This window comes from Odontomachus brunneus, unplaced genomic scaffold, assembly GCF_010583005.1.
Source record: "Odontomachus brunneus isolate Ranch 3 - 2012 unplaced genomic scaffold, Obru_v1 Obru_scaffold_058, whole genome shotgun sequence".
NCBI classification, from domain to species: Eukaryota; Metazoa; Arthropoda; class Insecta; order Hymenoptera; family Formicidae; genus Odontomachus; species Odontomachus brunneus.
In genome coordinates, this window is record NW_022639508.1 from 1,050,471 (window position 1) to 1,067,877 (window position 17,407).

The window sequence follows — 17,407 nt, forward strand, 5'->3', positions numbered from 1 at the left end:
ATTAATTAACTTAATTTGTTTGCACAATTGTGCGACGTATCTGTCCTTGTCCCCTTCTCCTCCTTTACACCTTCTCCTCCATCTCGTCACTGCCACCCACTCTCTCGTCGACTCTACGGTAAACTCTCTCGCGCGCACAGTAACAATATAGCCGCCGTCGTCGTCAATCGTTCGACGTGTGCATTAATTAATTGCTCGTGAAGTACTGCGAAGTTTGGAGAGCAAATCGAAGTATCGCTGGTGAGTGTCGTTGTCGCTTGACTCGTGCAAAAAAAAATAAATTCAATTGCAGCTACACGTGCGCTATAAGAGATGTGTATGTACAGTCAGCGGATGTAAGGTTGCAGTATTTTTTTCTCGATAAATTCAAAACGCATCCGGCATTCAATGGGAGAGATTATAACTGTTTGTAGTGTGTGTTTTTAAAAGATAAATTCTTAACACAGATGATAAAGTCTTTCCTTAATTGAGTGCTAAATGCGTTCTGGAATTTATAGAGACGAAACTGTCGCACCATTTCTTCCGCTGATTGCGCATCCCCTTCATTCTTGAAATCTCCAAACTGCCGAGCATCTCGGAGGAATATCCTCAAAAATGATTGTTATTATTATTACTATTATATTAAAGAATAGAAAAAGCAGGAAGATTGCGGAGGAACTCACGTTAATATTAAAGTGTGCCTCAGCTGCGTTCAAGGGGGTAACTCTAATCGGCCGTACCCTCCCCTTGATCGTGAGCGATCGTGCTGCTGTTGCTGCGGCTGCCGTTGCCGCAGACGGTCTCTGTGGTGCCGTTGCTGTTCTCGGTGGTGTCGTCGTTGCTACGTTGCTGGACGCTGTCGCCGTTAACGACGCCGATCGATTCGCGCTGGGACGTTGCCTTACCACGTGACGAGACAGCGGCATCGCGGCGATGAACGTTGCGCTCAAAACCGCGTCCGAGGACCTCCCCATTGTCGTCGCTCCTCGCCATCCTGAACGCCGTCGACGGCTGCACCAGAGAGACGTAAGCGAGACGTCACTGCCTCTCCCCCGGGTCCCGTTCGGCTTCTTTTTTTTTTATTCGTTTTTTTTGATGTACGATAAATCACCCGGGGGTAGCTTATGACACGTGACACGTCGACGCTTTTCGTCCTTCAGAAACGTGAACGTTGAACCGGAGGGATCAATAAAGAGTTTCGAGATAAAATAATAGCTATGAATGTCATTGTTATTTTTTTTCTTTTTGATACTAAAAACGGTCACTTGTTGCCGTTTTCTCTATGTTGAGATTCAAAGAAGCATTTATTTAAGAATTATTTAATATTCGAATGTTTTAATGTGCATCTAACATTACGCAATCATATAATTTACTCGATTGCAGATGGAGTATGCGTGATAAGAAAATATTAATTAATTGATATTAGTAAATAAGAGATGAATAACACATCAGACTTCCTTCTTTTTCGTATTCCGTTTATCATTTCTTATTGGCATTGAAAGTGTCGATAAGACTCGGAAGTTCAAAAAGAAAGAAGAGGAAAGATCAGCAAGGGTAAAGATAATAAGTGTGTGTGCAGTGATAATGTTATGCACACACACGCATACACACAACAATAAAGATTTAAATTTGCATTCAATGCGTTTACAGTAATCGTTCGAACAAAGGCGAAAAGAAGACGCGTTGGCGAATTCAAGGTGGAACTTTCGGGATATTTTGTGTTAAGTGTTGATATTTATGATCGGTCGGTCGTTGAGATTATGTGTGCGTGTTGACTGACGGACGATAATGATTAGCAATTAGCGAGAAGTGACCTTGCCTTTCTTACCGATCATCTGTTGGGTCATCTGGGGGAACTGTTGTACTTTCTCGTGACCGGGCCATTACGTCTTGAGTCATGACGCGGATACCGCAACGCGGAACATGTGTATCGCCGTTATCAGTCGGGGTGATGTGACAAACAAAAATTATTTGTTGACTCTTGAAATATTTCATCGGGATTTCGTCGTTGTATCGCGTTAATTCGCAAACATTTCTCCGGTTGAATCGTTTCGTACGCGAGTAATCAGTGCCAGATTGTCAGTGTCAGTCTCAGTCTCAATACCAATGTCAGTGCCAGTGTCAGTACCATGAGGGAGTATCCGGAATACGGGCGACGTAGCAGTCAGGAACAAGATGCTAAATCGAGATACCAGGAGGAAGGACACAGGACGCCGGGAAGTGGACAAGGATACAACGTATATTTCCAAGTATGTCAAATCGTATTCAATACGTAAAGTGTTTTACGTAACACTTTGCGAACTTCTCGAAAGCAACGAAATATCTTAATGCCGAAATTTAGATCAGTATTCACGGATCATTCAGTAAGTAATTATAGCTTTATGTACGTGAAGCTTTTTCCAGTTATTCGTCAATCTGTGTGCACAGACCGATGCAAGCCTTAACACATGTTATGCAATTGAGAAATAAAATTTCCGCAATATTGATTTATTACTTATTGATGATTCAATAAAGTGGGAAGAATATATCAACACGATATATAGATACGCGTACGCGGTTAGAAAGTACCGGCAACCTAATTATACTGAATGTTAAGGCTATTGTGTTTGCCTGCGTACTTATTTCATACAAGGAATATTGATCGAAACAGCTGAGTAATGGCCATGAATTTGTAATTAATTATGCTCTCAACCCAAGATTGTAATTAATTTACATCCATGAATATACCGGCTTTAGAATTTAGTGTAGGTTTCGCAAGCATAGTTGATTTATACGTCTAATAATGCTCTTTGGGACGTCAGGCTTATCCTGTTGACATCTGTCGACGCTTTCTTCTTACGTTGGTTTAGCCTTGTTGTTGCAATGAATACCAACTTATATTTTCGTTGGTGCACAACGTTATTGGACATACAGCTGTTAATTTTACCCTTACGATCCCTTCCGCTTCATCCTTTTTGAATCTCTAAACTCTATGGAAATTTTCAACACTGATAAAAAAAGGAAGAGAAGTTACGAAAATGTAAAACACGTTATTTTATTTACCCATATTAATTATTTAATGTTTGCTTAGCACACATGTCCCATTCGCGAAACAAAATTAATCAACACATCATTTATTGAAATTAAAGGCCGAGTGAATGCAAATAGAATATTGAGATAATCAAATATACAATTCTGGAATAAGTGTTTCTTTGAGTTTTCAATATGGTAGGTGCATGGCAGTTAGAAAATATATGTCATATTAGAGTAATACAATAGCCTGTATGATGTTATGTCTCGAGACTCTCCATTGGTCTTTCAAGTTCGATAGAACTTGCAGAGTTAATGCAGAACCAAAATTTTGGAAGGCACGATTATCAGATATCAGTCCTCGACAGAGAAATAATAAACTGAAGTGCAAAATGGAATCAAAGGAAATCCGAAACATTGAGGACGCTTTTTGAATACTCCGCATCATGTCGTGTACGTTTGTCCGAGAAGAAAATCCTCGCCAATCTTCCTTTTCACGAAACTTGCCAAATTGCATTCTGATTTTAGCGAATCTTGGCGAATTTGGTTCGTATTTGAATACAGCTTGGCACGTCCGGGACTTGATAGGTAGAGAGAAAGAGAGAGAGAGAGAGAGAGAAAGAGAGATTTAGAGATTTCCGAGTCGTCGCCAAAACGCGGCTTTAGACGGACGAAACACAAACAGTATGTCGAGAAGATGAGCGATACAAACCGAATTTCTCGCGGGTTTCACCACGTGGATTTTCCGTCGTATTAAATCGCGCGATGCACTTGTAGCTGTTCGCGAACGAGGGCCTAATTTAAAAGTGCAATTTAATATATGTAAATTACACATGAAGAGAGATAGAGAGAAAGAGAGATAGAGAAACCCACCTCCGACCGCAACCAGGTCAAACTTCCCTCCGGTCGATGAACGTGATTTAGGGACGTGCCTAAACGAGGTCCAAGGGAATAAACCTTCCGCAGTCTGATTCTCCCACTCGATTTTCCCACGTTGTCCCATTCGCCTGGATCACGTCCGCAAGAAAATCATCACTTAGTTGCGAGTCGCTGTTTCACCTGCGGAGCGAACAAAATGGCCCGATTATTGCGCGCAGTTCCTGAATTTCGCGGGGGCGGTCGAGAGATAAAAATACGAATAAAAATAGAGAGCTCGCGCTTCGCTATTCGAGCCGAAGCAAGGGAACAACCCGCGCGTAAAACTTGCGTATTCTTTCACGAGGCCGATCTCTGTAAATAGGCAATGAATAATATTTCTCGTTCGGCAAATTTCCAAAAGCGCGGCTTTCATTGCGAAACTGAAGAGCTACCGCGGCGAATGACAACTATCCAATTGTGTTTCACTCCGGTGAAATCGATTCCATCGATCTCATTCGTTTCTTCGAGTCTAACATTTATTTCCTAATAGAGATTTATTATGTGGAGAGAGAAAGAGAGAAAAGGAGGTCCTTGTATTTATTACATAGAGATTCTTAATTCGTTGCGCACGTTGCCGTTCTAAATATGGAAGATCGATAACACAATAAAGTGATTCCGTCCGCGTTCGTGTTCAGAAATTCTTACGGTAATTGTGAAATATATCCGCGTCGTACGAAGCAACATTCTTACTCCTTACTGCATCGATGTCAAAAGTCTTGCGAGATATACTGTTAACATATATCAATTCCAACTTATATCAGCCACTTATATATAATTCGCTTATCGTTAAATTACTACGATTGATATCTAGCATTGTTCTAAATGTAGTTTTGCATTATATATCGCGTTGATTGGTGAACCCTTTTTAGAGGATTATCGTTAGAGTACGTAGAGTAAAGCTGGCGAAACGAAAGAATTCCCCGCGATACATCGCGCTCGCTGTTTTCCCTTTTAACGAAACACGCGCCCCTGTCGTTGCACATTCGTTGTTGGGCATGTACTTTCTCTCGCCGCGGTGTATGATAAATAATAAATCCGGAGTGCAAGGGAGAAAGACGCAGAGAGCGGGCAAACACACAGGGTCGTCACCCTACGACACGAGGGTTGCCGACGTGAGGAACGGCCGGGCAGACAGGATGTCGCCACTGCGATCGCGAGCGCAAAGGGAGGGTGTACGTGCACATACGCGCGCGGCGACATCCTGGAGTTCGAGCACGTTACTTGCCGACAGTGGCAGCGGCTGAAATCCTCGCGCGAAAACTTGAGAAACGTAGAAATAGTCGAGCAGAACTAGTTAGATTGATCAAGGTAGACTCGTTAAGGTAAAAGAAGAAAAGCGATCGAGAGATAAGTCGAGAGAGAAAAATTGCGCGAATTAAACCTAATTTAATTAAATATTCAATCGCGCACGCGAATACTCGACATTATCGCCTCACGGTATCGGATTAAACGCGTGAGGTTTAATTATCTCTCCCCCCCCCCTTGCTCCCTTCCCCTGTTCTCCTAATCCTGTCTTCTATTTTATGCGACGTGAACGACACGCGAGATGCATTTGCATCCCCTTGGAGATAAATTACTGTATGTAATCACGCGTATTTTTGCGCGATTGTACTTTATCGAACGGATGCTTCGTCGAGGCACCTTACGCGATACAAATGTCTCCGCTCTCTCTTAGATCCGGATCTGGTCCCGTTCTCCCAACAAAATTGACAGCACGTGCGCGAAATGTAGACACTCCGTTCGAGGTAGGTTCGCGCGCTCGCGCGGAGTCTTCCTTCCACTTCGACTTCATTTTCTCCAGAACTTTTCACCCCCGAATGACATCAATAGGACGCGTATGAGTGCTCTAAGCGTGAGACCGACGACGCTTCGTGGAGGAGCGGCGCATATATTCCATTCATCGTGACTCTCCGCGTAATTTCGAGCGTAAAGTTCGTTCTATAAAGCAACGGGGCAACAGGAGAGAGATAGAAAGAAAGAGAGAGAGAGAGTGAGTGAGTGAGTGAGTGAGTAAGTGAGTAAGTGAGTGAGTAAGTGAATGAATAAGTGAGTGAGTGAGTAAGTGAGTGAGTGAGTGAGTGAGTGAGTGAGTGAGTGAGTGAGTGAGTGAGTGAGTGAGTGAGTGAGTGAGTGAGTGAGTGAGTGAGTGAAACAGGGAGGCGAGGACGACTGAAGAGAATTCTACAATTGTCGCCGCGATCGATTGCATTCCGCGAGCTTTCTGCCAGCGACAGATCTGCTCCCTTTGATCTCATGGCTGCTTTAATCCTTTCCGAGCTCTTCTACTTCTATCGAGCACCTTCTACTTCGATTATTATGTACCTGATCCCTCGTCTTTCTACTTTGCCACCTTTGACATCAAATGCTTTGACATTTAATGCATCCCTTTTCTTGTCCGTCTTTTCCCTCTCCCTCCCTACCTCTCCCTTTAGCCCGTGCCACCTGGAGAGTGCCGTGTTCGGCGATTTGTCTAGACAACGGGCTCTCGCATTCTCGACAGATCGAAAGAAATATCAGCAGAAACAGTGGTACTCACTTAGTCGCGCGTGACCTCGAGATATGAATCGTTTAATTGCGCCTCCTTGAGTCTCCCGATTTCCCTTACGTCAGTATTTAAAGAAGCTGGCTCGCGCATCTAATTACTTCATTACCGAATGTTTATTTAGCGAGAGAGGACTCCGCGATCTTCGCTCTGAAATTTTCTACCTCGCCTAACGTCACTTTGCCACGCCGTATGTATCTCGCGAATTTCTTGGGGATTTTCAAGTGAAATCGCCAGCGACGTGAAGAATGAAAGATCATTCGTAGTTTCAGCGACCTGTATCTACTGCGTGACAAGGACACGATGCTTCCTCTTTATTTTTCAAGATAATTGCGTCGTGGCAATACGTCGAACCGTTTAGTCACACGACGGAAAGGAGGAATCCAACATATTTGGAAATATATCATACTCATATTTTATCAATCAAAGACTCCACATCAATCAAAGGTTCACCCTTCGTTACAAACATCTCAAAATTTGAAAAGCCAATCTCTTTGTAATTACGTAAGCGATGAAATAATCTCTCAATTGATATGTAGTCTCTGGGTTATAACGAAATCCTAAGAAATTCCTTTTACGAGACAACCATCTTAAAGAAGATAGATCAAAGAAGGTGAATATAGTTGAAATGTAGCGACGATGTATAGTAAACTCTATTGCTCCATTGTGTAGCGACAATTTGCAGAATCTCGCTTGATCGAAAAAGCGAGAGATAAGTGATTGTGACTTCTCCAATCGAAATATCTCGAGTATTCTCATTCGCGCGATTAAAGTGTCGTTAATTGAATAATATATAATGTGAACGGTTTTTACGATAATGAAAGTATAATGATAACGTAGGATAAGTGGATAATCCCAAGTGTTCCGACACACTAGAATTTCACGAATGCAAATGTCATCCCGCTCCCTAATTAAGACTAAATACGATCCCCGCGAGACTCATTTTCACGGAACATTAAATGAGATCAAGAGCCGTGACAGTTGTTGCTGTTGGTTTAATATCGCGCAAGGACGACGCAGCGTTCGATTATTTCTTAAATATGTGTATCGGATATATATAAACGGCGATATGTAAATTATCTAATTATGATAATAATAATCAAGATTTCATCGTAATCGGGACAATCTTTTGATGTTGTCACGGAGACATTTCGTCGGGATTTATTTTAATATTTCATTAGCACATGTAAAAAGAAATTTGGCTGGATTAATTAGATGTGAAATATAAACAAACCAGAATTCCGGCTGACGTTACCAGAATTTTGTGTTCAAGTTAATAAAATTCTGGTTGACCAAACAAGATTTCAAAGTTAACTAAAAGTGTTGTTAATTAAAAAAAAATTCTGGTAACTTCTGAAATTTCTGTTTCATTCATACTTTACCAGATATTTGGTTAATTCAATCAAATTCCTTTTTTCGTGCATAATTTGTAAATCCTGTACTTAATCTATCTTTAGATGCGATTACTTGAAATATCTTTTTGTATCTGATATATTTAATTAAGGCTCTGTTTACTTTCAATCTATTTCGGTTTATTTGGCCGTGGGAAACTTTACCTTTACTGTCCTCGCCCGTACAGCGCATGAGAAACCGACTGGCAGCATGCTGCAACGAACCAACCCTTACTTTTTATCGCGCCATACTTTGCAAATTTTACATTTAATTTGTCTTCCGACTTTACTTACTCTATACAGGGTAAACTAATACAAAGTTGTGAGTTGGAAAAGAAATTATTAAATAAAGATTGCACGGTGGAGAGTTGGAAATCATTCTGGAATTTTTCGACTAATACATCACGACATAAAGTACTCAATATCTCGGAGAGTATTTATTTTTCAATTATTTCACTTTGGCATCTTTATACGCAGAACGATTTTTTATCAGAATTTATTTTTGCCAAGGAAAACACATGATTTCATTTAAAGAAAAATGAAATTGATCTTCGTGTATCCTTTAAGCTTCCACCTATACAAGTATTGTCATATAAAGTGCACTCTCTACTGTGCAATCATTGCTCGGCAAATTTTCCTCCAGCTCTTATAGTTTCGGTAATATTAAATGCGCCAGAGGTTTACTCAGGTTTACCCTGGATAAAATCTTGAGATTCGTGCGCCAAGCGCTGAGTCTACGTGGATGCGGTGCAAAAATTCACAAGTATGACGGATGGTTATCGTACACTTTGCTGGCAAGCGTGCGACCTGATTCGAGTGACTCGAAGGGAAACTCACCAAATCCGTTTTCCAGCTCGGCCGTCCAAGTTGGAGAACAACGTGGCGAGTTTCGATTCGCCTCCGCTCGTCCTGTCCTGCCCTACTCGAAAGACCCCGTTCGTCCAGCACTTACATCACCCATTATCTACCATCACCTTCACTCTGCCAGTGCCTCCGTGGCACACTGTCGAAGACTCTCGCGCGCTTATCGACATTTCGTAGGACACACGGTCGTGATATCGAACTTCTCCGAAACGGTTCGTTCGGCGGATGGTCTCTCGAATAGCAAAGCAGCCAATCCAAATAGTTGGAGAGGAATTAAGGAATCTCGGGAATCAATCCGTAGAGGAGGTGTCGAGCCGGTCGATACGATGTCCAATCGACATTTGCCGAGAGAAGCGGGTCGATTCGGAAGAACCTGGCATTCACTTTAAATCGAAAAACTAACCCATCGATTCGAGGCAATTGAAATCATTTCGCATGGAACTCCAACGGAGCCAATTTTCCTTTATAATCCGATAGTTATCGAGCAACATTGGTATTGCATTTGGGAATATTTCTGGAACGACTCCGCGATCGATCCACTTGTCGTCTCTTCATGAAAACTCGCTCTTCATGAAAACCGACATTGAAAAACGCGAGACGCTGGATAACTTATCATCTGCTCTAGTGTGACGGTGGCGTATTTCACGGGCGAGAGGTAGTCAGAGAAAAGGAAAGGTGGTGCGCGAAGGACAGAGCAACCACGAGTCGGGGTCTATCGACCGAGGAGGATCAGAGGGTGGAAAAGGGTCAGAGGCGTGGGAGAAAGGACGGTGAGTTTCGTACGTACCCAAATACGTCGGATGCGATATACCGATGCGCGATCGATTTTTCCGACCTCGGGATCGCACGGTTCGTTAGGCTCCAAGTGGTAGACGCGACGCCTCTCGATAAGTGGCGGGAAATAAGAAGGCGGCGAGAAAGGGAACGAAGGACGTGAAAGGCAGGAAAAGGAAAAAGAAGACGGCTTTCATTTCAAAACGCGCTGCACAGCGTCGCTTCGTGTGTGTGCAACGCGCTTTTAATGTAATAAAATTTGATGTTTAAATTCGGAATTAAACATTCGAGTTAGAACTTGTTGGAATTGAAATAAAATTGAAATCTTTGCCATGGAAAACGTCGAGGCGTATCGCACGGTCGCGAAACACTCGTAATGTGACGACGATTAACATTTTCACAGCGCATTTCCCAGCCTCGATAGCTCGGACCATTTGCTCCATCTTCAATATCCTTTAACCAGAGGACCTGGAAAAAAGGATATCCCTGAGGGATCAAGTGCGAGCCGTGACAGTTATATTAGACGGACTTGCGATTAGGCCGGAGAAGTCACGTCATTTTGACGCGACGCGGTGACTATTTCTGCCCGCGAACGCAACCGACGTGTTGCCGGCTTCGTTTCCGCGAGTTTCGATGATTATTCATTCCCAGTACACGCCACGTGCCACGGCAGAGATACATGACAATTCGACGGAAGATATTCTTGTGTCAGTCGTTTCCTTGAACTCGACCGTTCGACGCTTGACTTGCGGGTGATCGAATTAACCGAGCGCGCTGCCGCGATTTTTACTACCAACGGGTTAATCGAACCCTCCCTCTCGGTCTCGCGGTGATCAATGAAAATTTTCGCAGGAACGATTAGGAGATGACAAAACAGAGAATCCTTGAGTTTATGGTCGTTAATAATAGTAATAATAAAGCTCGCCTAATTTCGCGCGCGCGAAAAAAAGGGTGAGCTTTTAAAACCCGACCTACTTTCAAAATTGATTCGTCGGGGGATGGGCGGACTTGGACACTTTGTACAAAGTAACACGCGCGCTTGACGCAAATTTCAACGATCGTTGAATCAACGATGACGCAAAGCCAGTGACGAGGATAACGATCGAAGAACGCGAAAGGAATCGATGAAAAATTCGCAAGAGAAAGAGTTCTTCTAGGTAAGTCGCGAAAGATATTTTTTCGCAAGAAAATGAAACAAAAGTAACTTTCATGTCTCTATCTCGCCCTTATCAGTAACAAGTAACTCCAACACTCAATCTAAATAAACTCTCATAATAATGAACTTTCGAATAGTATAAATTTTACTATATATTTAAGCATCGCGACTGATAAGCGAGTCAATGACAATGTGATGTTGTTTGACGTTAAGTTATGAAAACTAAAAATGCTAAAACCACGATAGCTTCCTTATCTGAGACGAAAATAACGTTGTTACCGCACTTGCAAAATTACTTTGCTGGTTTATCTGGAATTCTAAATGTTACAGTTAAAATATATCGTTGTGTTTGATGTCTGTGTTTGAAAACTGTCTGTAGTACATAAATATTTTACAGCAACGACATTCTTGTAGCAATATCTATAAGCAAATTTGAGTGAATATGAGAATTATTCATTCGTTTGTCTCTCATCGCTAATCTTGTTTGTTCGTCACAGTCGATTTTGACAAGTGTGATTGGCTTCAATCTGAATAAATGATACAGAGAGATTTTCTCGCAAAATTTCACAAGTAGTTCAGATAGAAATTCTGTCTCTGTATTGATTAAATATAAAACACTAAAAAATCGCTTTGTTGATCCAGCTGGAATTTTATCGCTACGGTTGGTATCTACTAGAGAATTGTCTGTGGTGCACCTAGAGAATTTACAGCAGCAGAATTTTCGCGATACCTGCAAACAAATTTAGATGGGTGAAATAAAATATATGCGACATGTTTGCATTTGTCCATTAGCTAATTTCCCGTATCGAGATTATTTTCGCAGCAAGACCACTTTTTTGAGTGTGTAATTTTACATAATTCCTCATTTATCTATCGTTCCCGTCTTTCGATAAAATATGCTTCGTTTATTTCGAAGAAATGCAACTCTCCGACTTCTCGCTCGAAACTCACTCTACGCGTTATTCGGCATCCGGTGAACGTCCGCGCGCCACATAGAATGAATCTTCCCTTTTTCTCTCTCTCTTTACGCGACCTGATGTCATACCTCCGATTTCTTAACTTTTGCGACACAGACACGAAAAGCGCATACACAGTACATTCCGTATACGCGGCGAGCGCACCCATTCCGCTACTACCTCGACCGTCATTCGCAGCGACTTCAGTGGAGAACAGTCGTCAGGTCGTGCTTATGACAGGCAAATCGCGGACAAGCCGTTCTAACTACTCCCCAACGAGGCTCGAGACAACTTCTAGAGAACTTAGAGTCACCTAGAAAATCAACCGTGAGAAAATCGCGATGATATCGCGGCGTGATGTTAGCGACTCGCCGGCTGCGGCAACTATCGAGTTCCCGAGCGATAATTCATATCGATATGCTCGAGTACCAGTACCAAATGGCTGCTACTACAGCTAATAGTCAGACGGTTATGAGTCCTCGACTTCAATTTCCTCGCCTCTGTGCGTTTTGGCAACAGCACGGTACAAGTGTCGCGATTCGTTGAGTGAATCGCGAGTGGTCGACGAGGCGCTCGTAACGCGGAGTTATAACCACCTGCCTTATAGCGAGATGCACGTTATCAAGTCTGAGAAGGAGGCTCAGAAGAGTTCCTCGTCGAAGACGTCGACGCGGCGGCGCCTTATGCGGTTAACCGCCGTAGGCGCCTATCCTCGAATGACGGATGTCGGATTTCGCCCCTAGCGGACGAGAGATCGGGCGGATTAGGGTTCACGGCGGAAGTCACCGGTCGCCGGTACCGGAAGAGCGAGTTCCGGCAGCCAGTGAGGCAGATCGCAACGTCATGCCCTCGTTCTCTCAGCCTATCTCGACACTCGGCGGTTTACCTGCAGTTAAACGTCTTCCCCGGCCGTACTCGCGAGCTACTCTCCAAGCTCGCCCTATTCCCGATGAAGTCACCCCCGCACTCGCGTATACACTCATGCACACATACATAGTCGCACACATGCACACACACATACACACACACACACACACATATACATGCACCCCCGTGTGCCCACGCACACGGTGCGCCCCTGCCCCCGTTTCCGCTCTCGCCCGTCGAGCTCCCCGCCCTCCGCTCTCGCCCCTCGCGAAAATCGATCCGCCACCGGCCTGGACAGCAGTCCACGTCGAACGGCTCCGACCTGCACCCTCCTCGACGAGCGTTCGGGGGGCCAGCTGCAGCAGCGTCGTCCGACACCCCGACACCGATCGATCCCCAATCAACGCCATTACGTTGTAAAGACCGGGGGCGGTTGGTCGTCGGCGGTCGACGACGAGGTGCGCGATCGCTGGCACACGGTCGCGTCACATCTCTCGAGTCCTATCCTTCTCGCGAAGCGTGCGTCCCGCCGATGATGTCCTTACCTTCCCACCCTGCGCGCCGATCGAGCCGCGTCGCTCATCTTCGCGATCCTGCCACCGCGGAGTTCACCAGCGCGGTTCACCAGCGCGGTTCGCGCGCCACGGTGGCATCGGACGTCGTTATCGCCCTGCCCGTGACCCGGGGTCGCTTCCACTTGCCGTCACACCCGCACCGGGACGACCGATGGCTCCCTGTGGCTGTCACTTGCTCGAGCAGACGAGCGGGGTAACGAAGTAGCGAAGAGGTGTCGCGGTTTCACGCGAATCCGCTCGATTCCACTCGACCTTCCTCTCCTTTTCTCTCTATCTCTCCCTCCCTTTCGAGCTCGCTCTTTCTCCCTTTTTCCGCGCGCGGAGACTTCGCTGAGTCGCAACTCCTCAGTCGCGAATTGCTTCCGCTGACACACGACCTGGCGATTTCTCTCTCGCGACCTCTCGCCGCCCCTGCGTCTCGCGACTGCGCTCGCACGGTCTCGTCGACTGAACGACAGAAACGGCACGTAAGTCTGTCGTGACCGGCGGCACCAGACTGCGCGAGAGATCGCCGGACGCCGCGGACGCGTTCACGGCCCTCCAACACCCCCGAGCCCCTTCCAACTACACCGCCCCCGCAGCTGCACCGGCCGCCGTGACTTCGGCTTCGACGTCGACGTCGCGCCTTCCCTCGTCTCCCCCCTTTTCCCGTCGGCCACGTCCGCGTCCTCGTCCTCGCCCTCTGTCACCGCCGTCCTTGGCTCGCACAGGCGCATCGCGCGGTAGCGCGCCGCGGCTGCGCGCTCACACGCGCGCTTCGCCGTGGCGACGCTTGCGCCCGGATGCACTTGGTCCGTGTACCTCTCTCGCGATACTATCGAGGTATCGATAATCGAATACTCATACCGTGCAAGCGAGATATATGCGTATGTTGTTCTTAATCGTTCGGCAAACCAGCCCGACGAACGAACGCGACCCGTTAAGTCACACGCATGTAAGAGATGTTCCTCGCCCTCGAGGAGGAAGAATTTCCAAGGATGATCTCGAGAGTCCACCCCTTGAGACTTGGCAAATAAAAACTTTCACGAACGACCACTGGATAAGGCGGACATCCGACTCGTTCGACCGTACTCTTTATTCGCCCGTCATGCAGCTGCGACGTCAGTCTAGCAGCGGCAATTAAGCACGCAGCTGTTTTACGCCGACACACGATGTCTATGATGTAATCAGTGTTTAATAGTACCCGAGACGTGTCTGCCAGATATACGCTTGTCGCGCTGCAACGATCATGGTCAGGTACACGCGTGCTCTCGTGCTGAAAGGCGCGTCGCGTTTTTAGCCGCATTGTGTTCACACGATTACCCTAATTGATCCCCTGTACGCGATGAGATCTCCGCTTCTTCGCCAAGTACGTCACTGGTTACAGCGCTATCGCCTCGCAGGCAAACCTCGCTGCGACGTATCGTTGACGCGTTTCCATCCCCCACGCCACCCCCAAGTCGGACGTCAGGCGGAGGGTGGCAGCACGTGTTGCCACCCTTTCGTATCGGGCTGCTGCTGCTGCTGCTGCTGCTGCTGCTGATGCTCGTCAACGCAGACGCGATGTCCTATGCAGGGTCATTGCTGCATTGTCAAGACGCACGCAGTGTATCCTCCAATTATGAGGATCGAGATTATCTCTGACGTGACCAGGACTAGTCCTCCGCGATCACCACGGCTAGGAGACGCTAGACGAGCGTGAAGAGCCATTAAGCTCGCTTTAATAAGCGGATCGAGAGAAATTTTAACGACGCTATATATAAGCACCGATAAATATAATCCCGCTACAACGACGTAGCGATGTGCCAAACGAGCGGGCTGTTAATTTTACTCCGGGATAATTTTATTACCCCTTCGACAGTAGGAGGGTTGCGGTAAGGAGAGGAAGGGTGGAAGAAAAGGAGGACTCGTTTCTCACGAAGTTTCGTCTCTTTGCGGAGGAAGAATCTTCTCTTCAGTTAATCTTTGGGTGACGTGATAAGCCAAAACAGATGGGAAATTATACGGTTTTACGTTCAAGAGTCATTCAGCTAAGAAACAGATTGTAGCGAAACGGTGCGTCCTGCGCGAATGGTATCGGGAGAGCAGCGAGAGAGAACGATACGTGCGAGAGATGCACATCGAGCAGCGCGAACACCTTGTATCGACTTTCTAATCTTCGCTCGACGCTCTACCCGAGACTAGGTCAAACTCACGTGGAGGAAAGGATTTTTAAGAGCAGCTCGTCGATATATCCGAGACACCCCCGTGAGCGAGCAACATTTAGGCGCGGTCTCGTGTCGGGTTAATTCACTTCGCTCTGATTAGACGAAAAAGGCGGTGGCGCGCCCTCGCAGAATTCTGATCCCCGAAATAGATATAAATGGATAAGCATCGCGAGAGAATGACGTAGGATCAATGCCGTGACACGCGACGACTGAGTGACGAGACCAGATGATGCCCAGATATCCTCCTCCGTCTTGTTGATGGTCCGACGAGTCTGCTAACGATGTTCTGATATCCGAAAATGAACCGAAGGCTATTTCTCTTCCATGAATCTCCTCTTTAATATTGCGTAAGTTGGCCGGATTTTTAACGCGATGCTTCTTTTATTAATAATAACGAGATACCACATGCCATGTTCGATCGAAGTATTCGCCAACTTTCAGATAATTATATCTGCTCCCGCGTCTGCTCTCGCGTAGAATGACTGAAATCGAGCGCGATAAGACGAACTCTTGATAATGCGATCGAGAGAAAATCAATATCTCGTAAGCTAACATAAAAATATCTAGAATATTTAGAATCTAGAAAAATCTAGAATATTTATTCGGTAAGTATTAATAACATATTAACATATATAGATCTAAATTCTTGTTAACTTAAACAGAATTATGATAATTTTAACTGAAATCTCTGCTTTTGATTCATATTTTACCAGAAATTTGCTTAATCCAACGAATCTTTTTTCCGCATAAGAAAATTTATACTTTCTTATTTGGAAAATATTTTATATGTTAATATAAGTAGATATGTTATTAACCCCGAATTAATAAACCTTTTATTTAATTAATTTAATTTTTTTTTATTTATTAGTCCAAAATTTCTTATTTTTCTCTCAGAGTATAAATTGAGTTGTATAATATGTTTGTATATTTTATATAGTTTTCTTTCAATATTTTTACATGGTAATACTTGAAAAATTACTCCCGTCATATTTTTTTTTTGTTTCTTATTCTGAAAATATTTTAATAGTTCGAACATTCTAATAAATCTATGAAATATTCCCAAAACACCTGTCGGTTGGTGTATTTTTTTAATTCTGTCGCGTTTTAAAATACATTTTTATGATTTATCACGCGGTCTCGGCTATTAACATGATATTCTCGAATCGAGGGTCTTCCGACTTTTTAACAGGAAGCGTAGAGTCAATAACACATATGGCACACCATAAAATAATCCTTCACGCAACACCGCGCGTGTGAGTGATGAATGGGAGACTCTATTTTTAGTCTCCCTCTGTCCGTCTGTTTACCTCAAGGGGAAAAAAGTACTTCGCGCGCAATTTTCGTCATCATGGAATAAAATTCGACCTGACGTTTCGCTGTGACAGAACACAGTGATAAACAAGCAAGAAGCCTATTCGATAAATATGAGAAATTCTAACTCAGGAAAAGAAAAAACAAGCGGATGTCATATTTAATTTTAGACAGATCATTGATTAAATCAAGAATTTTATATTTCATTTTTCTCTTTTATTTAAATTATTAATGTTATTTTATGTCTGCGTTATATACACACGTGTGCGCACAGCCGTCCCACGCACAATTCGTGGAAAAAACTGAATTGTTACAGAAATTATTAATTAGTAATCTGCAATCATTATTGATGCTTATTAATTAACGTCCACTTAGTAAAAAGATTATCATTTTAACGGAGAAATTGCGTTTGTTAGAAGGCGCGATTTATAATAATCACGGAACTGAAAAACTGAAAACAGCTGAAAAACTGAAAACAGCTGAAAAACTTAAAAAAAAAGAAACATAAAAAAGATTCCTTCGAGCCGGATTTGAACCAGCGACCTATGGATATCTGCATCTGAACACACCTACTACAGTCCACCGCTCTACCAACTGAGCTATCGAAGGTTCGCAATTTCCTTTCACAAACGAACAAGTCGTGTGGTCAGTCACGTAATACATTTGTTCATAAATTAAAACGTGTAAAATACAAGTCTCTTTTTTTATAAAAAGATTTTCGAAGACAAGAGAACTGATTTATCAGTGATCTTGTTATTCCGCTGATTTTCACTAAATATAATTCGATTTATATATAATTCAATAATCATATTTCATATTGTATATATATATATATATATATATATATATATATATATATATATATATATATATATATAT

General features: G+C 44.1%; 2 protein-coding genes and 1 non-coding gene across 12 annotated transcripts in view; 1 reads left to right on the forward strand and 2 right to left on the reverse strand.

Annotated features, from left to right (window-relative positions):
- Nucleotides 1–14,433, reverse strand: part of LOC116845859 (ATP-binding cassette sub-family A member 5-like) — a 37,701-nt gene extending 23,268 nt beyond the window's left edge. The window contains exons 1-3 of one of the 7 annotated variants that reach the window (XM_032819029.1): nucleotides 8,677–9,226; nucleotides 8,005–8,053; nucleotides 3,862–4,047 (exon numbers count right to left, since the gene is read on the reverse strand). In XM_032819029.1, the coding sequence (XP_032674920.1) occupies nucleotides 3,862–3,991 (130 nt within the window). In that variant the 5' untranslated portion in view covers nucleotides 3,992–4,047; nucleotides 8,005–8,053; nucleotides 8,677–9,226. The other 6 variants (XM_032819033.1, XM_032819031.1, XM_032819032.1 and 3 more) reach the window with 6 other exon arrangements.
- LOC116845862 (sin3 histone deacetylase corepressor complex component SDS3) overlaps nucleotides 2,073–17,407 on the forward strand; it is a 22,333-nt gene continuing 6,998 nt past the window's right edge. For all 4 annotated transcript variants that reach the window (XR_004378352.1, XR_004378351.1, XM_032819043.1 and 1 more), the window contains exon 1: nucleotides 2,073–2,228. Coding sequence is in view for 2 of the 4 variants with exons in the window: in XM_032819043.1 (XP_032674934.1) it covers nucleotides 2,109–2,228 (120 nt within the window). In the remaining 2 variants the exon portion in view is untranslated. The remainder of the gene's footprint in view (nucleotides 2,229–17,407) is intronic.
- Nucleotides 17,044–17,137, reverse strand: Trnay-gua. Its single transcript has 2 exons — nucleotides 17,101–17,137; nucleotides 17,044–17,079 (listed from the first exon to the last, which is right to left on the reverse strand). It is a non-coding gene; the product is annotated as a tRNA-Tyr (tRNA).